This window comes from Aricia agestis, chromosome 4, assembly GCF_905147365.1.
Source record: "Aricia agestis chromosome 4, ilAriAges1.1, whole genome shotgun sequence".
Taxonomy (NCBI): Eukaryota; Metazoa; Arthropoda; class Insecta; order Lepidoptera; family Lycaenidae; genus Aricia; species Aricia agestis.
In genome coordinates, this window is record NC_056409.1 from 21,713,737 (window position 1) to 21,726,577 (window position 12,841).

Genomic DNA, 12,841 nt, shown 5'->3' on the forward strand with positions numbered 1-12,841 from the left:
TTTTATATCGCTAATGGAATGCTACGATATTCCCGGACTTTTGATTATCTGCTAGCTGGTCGGTCGTCGTGTTTTATTTTGTCCTCGTTGCCTGTTTTAATTTTATCGTGAAATTATGTTAGTTTATCTCGTAATTTATTCCCGACTCGTCGTTTTGTAGAAGGCTTAATGTTTTTGAGTCGCGGGACAATTAATCAGCGCAACGGTAATTATGCTCGTTTAAAAATTGTACATCTGTTGGAACACCTGTTTTGTGACAAGTTTTAATCCGGACGTAAATAATGATCATCCGTAAAGTCACACCTTAGATTTAAATGACGCAATTTGGCAGAAATACCGACGCTCTTTACGAATAACTTTGCATTGAATATTTATTTTACTTATCGGGATTACGGTAGTTAGTAGTTTTTGTATGCGTTCAAAGTTTCAAAACGATCGTTCCGTTCGGAGGAGACAGCATTAAAAACTAATCTGCAAATTTCTCATTATCAAAGACGGATCCATGTAGGGAAGTGTCTCCCGGCGGTAATGGGCTATAAAGGCACCCCATAACTCGGCTATCAGTGGATCATTCAAAGTGTTATTCCCTCTTAATTGGCCGTTCCGGGCGGAATCGTCAATTCGAGATATTAAACTAATTTTCAATGGCGTGTAATCGTGCAGACGCGTTGCTCGCTGCTCTCCGTAAGGGTTGAGCCGTACCCGGCGTCTTTTATTGCGGTTCTTAATTAATTTTTATATGTCCTAGCAGAATTATAATTTGCTCTCATTTCGCTAAATTAAACATAAAGATTGCTTACAACGAATCGTACTGTTTTATGTCTTTCGAGTGTTCTTCGTTTATGGTTTATCTTTTACTTTTTTTCATTCCCCGTCGTCATTAAAATATTTGTCGTTAGTTAATTTAGTTAGGGATTGGTAGATGTTTTTAAAAGATGTATCACACATGTTACGCACTGATGACGAGACGATAAGGAAATATTCTTGTTTTTAAATGATAACAAGTTCTTAAAATTCAGATGAACATCTACATTAACGCGCAATAGATTGATGTGTAAAACGTTTATGGAGTGTAATTCTACACCAGCCATAAAACTATTCTTTCAACACCTCAGAACGAAATTATATAGTTTGTATCATTGATCTGCTTTATAAATATTTAAAAATCTTGCCTTAATCTTATTCATTCATACCATATTATTATTTTAAGACGAAAATCGCAAAACGCTCAAAACTAAAGTACCTACTACGATTGAATTCATGATTTTGTGAGGACAACGATCTAACTGGAAGTTTTAGTTCACTAATGGCTCGTCAAATTTCTCGTAAATCGATGGTATACGTCAGGAGTCCGGGCAGACGCGGCGCTGCGTCGACAGTTCTGCGGTGATTAAGCGAACGCGGCACTTTCCGTTCGCTCCGTGTGGACGGGCCCTAATGGCTAGAGCTGAAAATGTCGATATTTCATACATTTTATTTTCGCACGATATTCGCTTTATAAGATATCGACCTCAGGGTATGTGGATCTTGATTCTGTAATGGTTACTATGGAGTATCAAATATACTTTTTTGAAAGCAATTATAATAATGGTGTAAGATGTCGGTCCAGGGTCGGGTGCGAAATCTTACTTTTTGAAAAAATCGAAATCACTTTGTTATGTTTCCATACAAATTTCAAGGAGTCCCCTCGATTCCTCATGGATCCTATTATCAGATCACCACTTTTGTGAACATGGTACTAAATTCGAGCTAAACTTTATACGACAGAAAAAGAATTTTGAAAATCGGATCATTACATACACTGTTGCGTAATTGTTGAACATATAAAAAAAAGATACAGCCGAACGTATTACCTCCTCCTTTTTGGAAGTCGGTCAAAAAGGAAAAGAATTTCGCTCGGGAAAAGATATTTAGCGAACAATACCCGGACACCCAATACTCGGTACAGCCAGCGATCCTCTCACACCAGAACGTCATTACGTCACCCAATAAGCTCACAAAAGCCGCTACAACGAATCCACACGTCTGCTCCAGAAAAATGGATCTTATCGTGTTGACAATAGAGGCTGATGCACACGCAGGCAAATTCTGGAATAGATCTACCGTTATGGGCGCCAATTTTAATTAGCCCTCCCCTCTATCGGTGGCCCCCTTCCCCTGCGTCATCCTTAAGGGTGTTTGCGAGTAGCAGGGCTTGCGAAAAAGCCAATCCATCAAATCGGTGTACGCATTACGACACCGTGCTTGTCGTGCTCTAGTGCTGGCGGAGTTGGATGTCGATAAAACATTTCATTATTGTTGCCAAATATTATAAGGGTCATAATTTTGTAATCTCTAATATGTAATGGTTCATTAAATGTAATTATTACTCTTCTCAATATGCCTTTTTTATTTTTTTATTTACTTCTCTAAAGTGTCTCGTAACTCGTTCCTTACAAACCGTAACTGTTAACTTTAGACCACAATATAATTTTATGTTTTCTCCGTACATGCCATTTTAAGGCAACAAATTTAAGACGATGCTTATTTGTTGCCAATTATTGTTAATGCTCAGTAATTTCAATTGTTATGTAAGAAAATTGAGCAATATTATTATCATCAAGGACAGTTTCTCGCAAACCGTTCATTATGAATAATATATTTAATAACAACATCACTAGAGGGAGCGCTGTAAGTTGATTGGCGTAACTCGATAGCATCGATCTAGTGTTGGGGTTGGCGATAAATCCCGCATGTCGATATCGACCTTGGTGTCCTTAAAATTAACCACACAGCATTGGAGGAAATTTTAGATACCACATTATTTTAGGCGTATTATAATATCTTTCCTATAATAGGATTTTCCTATAACTTTATAGGAAAAATTAAAAACTATTCTTACATAATATAACACACATAAATTATTATTGACACTTGATATATTAACTTATTACTTCTTGTTCATTTTCTGTGATGGCAGATTCAAACAACACATACAACTTTCATGTTCTACACAACACACAGTTACAAAATTTCACAAATTCCGCCGGTCATCATGTTTTTTTTTTCATTAATTCTTCCCATGGAAAAATGTAATTAGATAAAATCATTACAATAGAGTTTTCTCATGAGCGTTCATTAGGGCGCGCTGCTGCAGCGCGGGGGCGGGCGGAGTAAGCCGATTGCCGAAACCCGACACCGAACCCGCGACCCTCGCCACCAAACCTCTCCAAATATTTTAGGGACATGTAAAATAATGAGGGTATTTTTTTCGCCAATTTGTGCCTTCATCAGAACATAGCGAAATATAGACTTGAAAGCATCTCATGTGTAGATAAAATAATTATTAGAATAATGTAGAGCAGAAGCTTATCGAAACTTTAATATTTTTTTATAATGTGCTGAAAGACACTTTCGTTTCAACTCTCAGTCTTTATTAGAGTCCATAAAACACTTTAAACTAGATCACAAAGAATATAAAACAAATTAACATAAATGATGTAATTTGTGCAACATAATCAGGGTAACCTAGAGAGAAACCATCGGCCACCTGTTCCCAATTCCCAGAAAGCCTTAGCAGCGTGAAATCAATCAAAAAGTAGTAAAAGCCCATCTGTTCGCGTTCACACTGACTTTTATGAACGTTTAAACTAAATTTAAAACATTCCTTGAATTTTTACCACGGTCCAATGGCTCCTTGCAATAAGGCCGTTATCACACTTTTGCCAAAACATGTAATAGTAATGCGTTCACTAAATCTAATAGCTTCAGTCTTTATTGAACTGAAAAAATCTGTACCATGAATTCAGAATAGAATAAAATAATTATTATTGAGTAGGCATTGTTCTAATTATTTTCACCAGAAGAGCGTTTATTAGCATTGAGTACAGAATCAAAAAAGCAGAACAATAGCAACCGGCTAACTATGTATTCATGGGCAGACAAAGGCATCAGTATCGATGCAAAATATCAATGCTATTACATTAAGTTAATTCTGGCCTTCTCTTGACTTTTCGCACGCGCTCCCGGTTGTTTGTACACACTCGTTTGGGGTGTCCCCCGCACCCCGCACCCCACATGGGGTCATACGGGGTGGCAGGGTGTGTGCGTGAGATGAATTAGGGAATTACTGCATCATGCAACTGCACTCTGATTTTGCACGCTGATAGATATACGGGATGCTATAGATTTGAATAGTTACTTTTTGGAATTGTATTATAGCACTGTTTATTGATTTGCAACAACTTGGATTACAACAATTATTAAGTTGTTGATACGCAACACACTTAGGAGTATTTTTCGTAGATTCATACACAAACAACGACCTACAAATTAAGGTACATGGTAGCAAAACAAACATTAATACATATGCAAAACCCATCTCAAGTTGACCTTATCTTGCAATATAAAAAAAAGATATCAAAGTTTTTCTTCCTTGAATGTGCAGGATTACATGAAATACACACAGTAGCGTGTATTTAAATCATGAAAGCTTTTAACATTTAGAACAAATTACCAACACTTCGTTTCCCGTTTCAATGCCATATAATACTGATAAAACTCACCATCTCAGAAGGTTATCCACTAAAATAATTTAATTCGTGTCTAATTGGGGACACCCTGTATCAGTTGTAGTAGGGGTAGCGAGTAATGGTGTAAGAGTAATTTTATTACTTTGCCCCCATTACCATCACAATGCGCCACCGGCAGACGCGCGGATACTGTTCCATCATTGTCGCGAGCTGCATGAATATATTCTTTCGAATGAGTGTGAAAATTTAAGCTGCGATAATACTAGTAGTATACCGATTTAGGTTCGGTCACTTCATTGTTAAATACTAGATAATTATGATGTTAACGTACATTTGGAACAGCGTCGGACCTAAGATTGATCCTTGCGTAAATCTTGTCTTTTATTTGTTTTTCAGTTTGTGTTCCATTTTTTTTACACAAGGAACTATTAAAAAGCAATATTAGGTCTAACAATAATCTCGCTAAGCTATAAACTCGCTATGAATGCATCAATGATTCGTATTTTAATTACTTTCAGATGAGAAAGAACCTGAAAAAACATTCCTTATTCAATCGCAAAAAACGTGTAATTTCGCGCAAGAGAGAATATTTTCGTATGAAAAAAAACCCGCCGCAAACAATGTAATATGTTATTTATCAAGAACAATGTAAGAACAAAAAATAAGACTCACACCCCGCTCCGTGATTCGATTTGTTCCTGTACCGATGAATTTTTGATGCGGCTCAGTGCACACTAATTTGTTTATCGTGGAGCTTTTGTTCTCTCTCTCTCACTCGAAGTGTATAGCTCTCTTTAATTATTCACAATAACACACCTCTTGCTTCACTATCGAGGATACCGCTGGCGTAAATTTACTCGTTTTAAACAGCAGTTTATCTGGCTTGTTTGTTTTATGTTTTGTTTCTATTGTAGACTGCAGAATATTTTGAAATTCGAAGGGGTTGTCGCGTGTAGTTTCTTTTCCATGCGTTATTATTTTGGGTACATTTCTAAACTTTATTATCGAAGATAAGTAATAGTACAAATGTAGCGTATCAATGTAAACATTGCAAAGTAGACCTCATCCATACTTAATATTATAAATGCGAAAGTGTGTCTGTCTGTCTGTCTGTTATCTCTTCACGCCCAAATCGCTGAACCGATTTAGCTGAAATTTGGCGTGTAGATACTTTGAGTCCCGGGAAAGGACATAGGATACTTTTTATCTCGGAAAAATGTACGGTTCCTGCACGATAAACGAGTTTTGGCGCAACGTAGTTGCGGGCGTCAGCTAGTATCAAATATTCGTAACGGTAACCCAACAACGGCAATTAGTTCGCGAGCGAAGCCGCGCGCAATAACGAATGGCGTATGATGCGACGCACCGAGAATTAATTAAGCGTATATACTCAAGATAGAAATCAGTGGTATGGCAGGTGATTAAATAAATACTAGTCGGAGTTCGTAATTAATATGCCAGACGCGTGATAAGAGACATCTCCTGCGGTTCCCGCGAGCTGGGTGTCGGGACTCGGGATTACCAGGTCATCATAACCGTTACATAAATATACTCGATCCATTTGACGAGATCAGATTTGGTACACGAATAACACCTAATATAAGTACTACAGAATTGAGAGGCATGTTGTTACACGTTTAGTGGATTTACATAATATGACTACAACATGAACAAAGTGTGATGACGTTGCAATTTCATATTTATTCACTTTGTGTTTGTTTGTTCCAGGGGACGCCAGTAACGCGAGTATTGGCTCGGGAGAAGGCACGGGAGAGGAAGACGACGACACAAACGGCAAAAAGAACCAAAAGAAACGGGGGATCTTCCCCAAAGTAGCGACGAACATCCTGCGGGCGTGGCTTTTTCAGCATTTAACGGTAAGTGCAGACTTAGTTCCGCTCACTCGTCGAAACACGATTCGACTAAACGAAAATGTTCAAAATATTCCAAAACATATTCAAACTCCACGACGAACTTTCTCATGTTTTCCTACGACTTCATTTATTCGGAATTCCTTTGTAACTCTTTGCGCAACCGGCGGAGATAAAGTGATATTTTTATTTGATTATAAATTAGAATTCCAGAAATTTCGATACACTCGAAGTACAATCGGACGTCTCTGTCGGGGCCGGGGCCGGGGCCGGGGCCGGGGGCCGGGGCACACGTAAAGTTGGAAACACGCGGCGAATGTAAGCCGCGAGACAATTGGGCCGCTGCGGAGTTTTCAATTAAAATTTTCCAGCGAAAGCAATAAATTTTTCATTGCGTAGACAAAGAACACTCCTCAAAGGGCAGGCATTTCTACGAAAGCAATTAAACTCGCCCCGTTCGACGCCCCGATACGGCTTCCACGCTTTATCCTCGTGATGGATGGTAAAAAATAAATATTAGTAGATCATTTGAGATCTAGCGAGAGTCGTCTGTGCGATAGGCGCTGCGTAGTAATTTCTAGAATGGCTCCGGCGCGCGGGCGGGAGGCGGGGTGGGGGTGCGGGGGTGCAATTTCATTACCGGTCCGGATCTGCGCCCATAAATCACCGGGGCCGAAGAAGGCGCTCGGAGTGCTTCAGTTCAGGTGACGCTCGCGGAGTCCTCTAAACCCGGTATTTCTGTTTCATTCCCGACCACCCGAATCCTACCTACTTTATGGCTATGAATTCCGCGAATTTCCCGCGAACGAGTTTTAATTGGCGCCGCGGAAAAGCTTTTACTGCTCGTCTCGTCGCTGAAACAGTCTTCGGGAATTTATTCCGAGAACCGGCTACGTTTTCAGATTACCCGTAACTCGTCGAAACGTACTAGAAAATATAGACAGCACGAAGTTTTTAAAAAGTAGGCACCGGCGACAATCGAATTAGGGAGCTTTTAGCGCGTTCCGTTTCGCGCGTTTTTGCGCGCCCCGTCCGCGCCCATTACGGTGCTCCAAATTACTTATAATTGCTTCGCTTAGCGCTAAGTGCTTTCATTACTGCCGCCATAAAACGGTTCCGGCGGAGGACCTGTCGATGTTTACATGTGATAAAATCGGGCGGCAATCGCGGGGCGGGCGCGCCGGGATGCAATTTAATTCGGTGAAATATTGCGGCCGCGGAATGATCGGTGCGTTGGAAGTGCGGTCGGACATAGACGATGCTTCAAAACTGCCACCGAAAAGCGCACGCGGCCGGCGAGTTCGTAATATTCATTCGATTACACTGCGTGAAATGGAGCGTCGCGTCGCCGGCACCTGTGCTCACCGCGAGCGAGCCGCCGCCCACCGCCGCCGCCCGTCGCCGCCGCGCCGCAGACCGACCGAGCGCAATCGATGTCGGACGTTCGGCCGCTCCTCGAACAGAATCGAACATCGGTATTAGACGGTTAAACACCGGTCGATCGATCGAATCGAGCCGATCGCTAATTCGGTATTCGTTTCGAGGCCGAAAAAGGCGATACCGGTGGAGCGCGCGCCATTCACATTCAGTGCAGCGCATGCAATATCGGTAACAATCCGAGTGTCCGTGACTTAACGGTATGAATTTTAAAACTCCGCGATCCGTGCGAATTTCATCAGTCCGGTCGCCGCTAACACGCGATCCGAATCGATTCGACCCCGACTATCTTATCCGCCGAAAGTGAGCACAATCACTGTAAAATATTCAATTTGTGGGCCGTTTAAAAGCAGAGACCGATATGAATAAAACATGTCCAGTCGGAGACCTAAAACATTTTTAGCATAGAGATGCGACTTTAATTCCCATCGATTTGTTCGTGCTGTACTTCTTGCACACCCTGCTGCTTTGGTTCGCCCAAAGCATCTTAGCATAGTAAAAATAGGGGAAGTAAGTTATCTTCATACAAAGGCACCGCGCGCGGCTTGTATGTGTGCGCCATGGTATCAATGCGTCGCCACACGGCACACAACAAAATCTCGGACAATATTTCGGCATAACCAGTCGGGGCTAACACTTTACGCTGCACGCTCGCGCCGCGCCGCGCCACGGCTAAACGAATCAAACATGTCCGATCATAATCGCAGGAGTAATATATATGGCTGGTTTTATAGTTATGCGTTTCGCAGCGCCGTTGGAGCGCGCGCGTTCAAAACGTATGGACGAACGGCGCTGCTCAAGCGCGCGACTTTAAAACGCAACTACTACCCCCATACATCTTCGAACGCGCGGCGTACCAACGGCGCTGCCGAAACGCTTAACTATAAAACCAGCCTATTGCTGTGTGTTTGGGTGTTTTAATAGTAATGCAACAATTCCAGAATTGTCTTTGTTTAAATTACCTGTTGAACAGGAATGGTCAGTTCTACTCACTTATTCCAGCATAATATAATATTTTTACTTGATGATAAGATACCTACTTACTTCTTTTTTATTGTATTAGTTTTCTATCACACAAAGGAAGTAGGTGGTAGGTAGATCTACTTTCCCACTAGAACATAGTATAAATAAGATAATGTTTTATGTACTTTTGATCCGTCAACTAATTTGTCGCTATTGCTTTGTTTACGTAATAGTAATTTGCCGATTTCTATGTGTTGTAGACCGCATATTAACTAACTACTTACAGTCAATTACTTATTTTAAATCGTTATTAAAAATAAGTAATTGACTAATTGAAAATCACAATACACATAAAGTAAAGTTCGAATCATAACAGCAGATTTGTTTATAGTATAAGAGACAGGCGTTAGTTTTTAATTTTGTTTTACAGGGTATTTTTATAATTTTATTTAGACATCGGATTATATGCACGATCAAAGTGCCGAAATATGCATGCAAATATGCACGAAAAATGGCCGAAATATGCACAAAATATGCACAATAAAGATTTACTTTTTACAAAAAGTCGGGAGACCGCGACGTTGCCGCTGTTCATGCGGTTGCGCGAACGAAGCGCGGACGGCCGCTCCCACACCAACCCGCCGCGCCTCCGCGCCGCCGCCTAAAATTGACAACCATAAGACAGTAGATAATTATATCGCGGATTGGGCCGGAGTTATCCTACTTCCCCTCCTTTTACTATGATCTTAGTCGCTCTGTTCATTGGCGAGGTCGGTATCGGCACGAAGTAACGCGGATGAGGAGATTAACAGGGTATGTCGGAGGTAATCCCCGCCACCATCAATCTACTTCGCGGCTGCGACGTTAGGCCGTGGCTCATACGCGACGCCCTCCTGGAATTTCCTAAGAAATTATATTGAATAACGCCCGAATTCCACCATGGGAGCTTAAGGTTCATCGGGGGGCTAAAAATAATTACGAGGCCCGGTAATGCCGGTACTGAATCCCGCAGCGGGACGGGCCGTGCACCATTGTCTTCGGATCGAGAACATTACTTCATTTTATTATCTTCTGTTTCCTAAGAATTAATGACGACTAATTTCATTAAAGTTGAACCGTCTGTCTCCTCCGTCCGCTCGTGTTATCTAACGTTTTAATGCGTTTTATGTTTTCCTTATTTTTTTGTTTACGTTAATGCCCATAACTGTTAGTCGAAGATGTTTAATCAATTTGATTAATAGTCTCAAATTCCTTTTTTTTTTTCTTTTTAGAAGATGTATTACAGTTTAAAATTAAAAAAATTAACATAGAGAAATCGAAAGTACCCCTGAATAAATAACTGGCATTACGGAACTTTCCGAAGCTCCAAGAAATGAAATTAGCTGAACGTTATTCGAGTTAGGTGAACCGCGAGCGAGCCAGACGGTCTAATATAATATTATAATCCCGTCTTGTAACTTTAGTCGACAATTTTATTTTCTACTCGACGTCGCCTCTCGAAGGCAAAATCATAATTTCGCATGACATAATAATAATAAAGCACCGGGACATAATAACCTGGGAGATATAAGCGAAACACGGAATTCCTAGACGCGCGGTGTTGAGTTACGTCCGTATCGGGTTCCTTTGAGAGGCACCGCGCCGGAATGGAAGCATCGCGGAATAATCGCGCCGAAAGAATTTATACTTTATTTATGCTAGTACACTGTCTCCTATGTTATGTTCCCCTGGTATTTTACGATTATTATACGGCGAGTCGAAAGATATTTAAGGTTTTAATGGAATCGTCGACCTGGCTGTTGAGCTCGTTTTAAAGTCAATGGGGAAAGTCGGCGATGTGATTAGCTGTCGCAATGATATGGGCATCACGACAAAAATTATAGTCGCATCGCGGATCACACATAGCTACATGCCATGAACTATTTGAAGCATTTGTACTTAGCTCTGCTGCTATAGTATAGTGATTAGTATACTAGTCTGTCCCATATTTACTTATCATAACCTCTTCCTTTTTGGAAGTCGGTAAATTTGTAAACAACTCGATATAAAAAAACAAACTATTCATCTTTATTATATAAATATTAGTTTAGGAGTTGCGAATAAAGGGCGTGCTATAATAATATAATTTATAAAGGTTAACTTGCAAAATATTAAAATAATACCCACACGAGACTTTAAGAACGACGTCTCTCGAAAGTGTAGATTTTTCGAAACACCAAACACAAACAAACCGAAAATTTTACGCAATTTTTCACCAATTAAGTGGAGAAGGTGGTGAATTGGGAAAATATGGCTCAATACTGTTCGTTTTCGCACAACAACGGCTTTTTCCTATTTTATTTGGGGTAAGGGCGAGCCCGTAAGTTTTACTTGAAGGAGCCCCGAGTAAATTGCATACGAATCCTGAAAATGAGAATTTATTAATATTGGAAGGAGACGCTGGGGTATCCAGGAATTAAGCTGTCGAAAGTTTTTCTTGTATTCCGATATAAAACCTTTTCGATGTTTTCTAAAACATTTTTGATAACTTTATATTATACGTTTTCAAGTTCAGACGAAATTAGAAAAAGTTTTGAAGTTTAAACATTAATTAAATTATTTACTTCAGGCCGTGTAGAATCAGTTGCAGAGTATACAAATATGAAACATTTTGTTTCATATAATGTAACTTAATATATTATTAATTTTTTATATATTATTAATTAATTTAACTTAATATATGTTTATAAAAATCAGGCATAGCATTCTTAGGATTAATGAATAGTTTATTAGGCAATAATCTGTCTGTCTTCACGCCGAAACCGCCGACCCATTTTGCTGAAATTTGGTTTGGACATACTTTGTGTCACGAGAAAGGACATACTTTTTATCCTGGAAAACTGTACGGTTCTTACGCCATTAACAAGTTTTGGCGCAACGGAGTTGCAGGCGTCCGCGTCATCTAGTTTTGAATTATATTTATCATACCAAAACAACAATGTTCAAAAAGTTTCCCCCATAGTACGAACATAAGTTGTATAAAAACTCTCAAACTTCAGACAGCTACAAAGATACACGACACTATTTTAATAAGACCACAAGACCCCAAATAAAGAGCATATAAAGTTAATATTTTATGTGTGGGGTATCTCGCTATTTCCGCGTGCGGCCACTTTTTACCCGCTGACGTTTAGCGTCTCCGACGGACAGGAAATTCGGATTCGCCGGAAATAGAGTGTGTACGTGAAGATTGCTACCAACTGGTATATTGTCGTTCGCTTTGCAATTTTAAAAACCGTGTTCAGTGCGGTCGAACGCTTTTTAAAAGTCTACAAACGTTTGTGGGAATAGTTCTTTAGTGGAGTTTCTGATATTGATAGATAGATTTTCAGCATACCACTTCCACCATATTCACCATCTTCACCATAATCTAAATCATCATCATCATTATCATTTTCTTTATTAACTGAAAGAAAGAAGATAATAATAATATTATTATTTAACAGAATTATCTGTTGTTGGACGCATCAAGCCTCTTTCCCAAACGTATAATGTTTCTCCTCAACTCTATCGCTCAGCAAACGGACGAAATGACCCTTGAGTGCTCACTATTAATTAACCAAATACTTTTAAGAATGTTGATGTTTGAATAATAGTGCTATAATATAATAATAAATGAATAATAGATATATTATGTTATCTTTGCTTTGATTTAGGATAGAAAATTATAATATTAGCTTTTTGAGACAGCTATACTTATTTGTGGACAATACAATCAAATTAGTTCGTCGGGTTCGAAAGAGTAATTTTGCATTTATAATTTTGAGTTTTGCAATGGATTATATAAACGCTTTTTGTTACATCACTGACAGAGTAATATTATGATAATTTCTTAGTCCCCAAAACACTTGCAAAATACATTTAGATGAAGGCAATAATACTGGGTCTCCTTACATTACGCATTAAAATGGAATAAGTAGACATAGATCAAACTAGCCCCGGCCGGACCCCGGTAACCTGAGACCGCCGATATCTTATCTTAACGACCCACCCCGGTCACTCGGCCCCATCAGATACGGA

The 12,841-nt window shown here is 39.7% G+C and overlaps 1 protein-coding gene across 6 annotated transcripts in view; it reads left to right on the forward strand.

Moving 5' to 3' along the window:
- The window catches only part of LOC121725855 (homeobox protein homothorax), a 252,442-nt gene that overhangs the window by 164,008 nt on the left and 75,593 nt on the right, over nt 1-12,841 (forward strand). For all 6 annotated transcript variants that reach the window (XM_042112983.1, XM_042112982.1, XM_042112987.1 and 3 more), the window contains one exon: nt 6,240-6,388. In XM_042112983.1, coding sequence (XP_041968917.1) covers nt 6,240-6,388 — 149 coding nt within the window. The remainder of the gene's footprint in view (nt 1-6,239; nt 6,389-12,841) is intronic.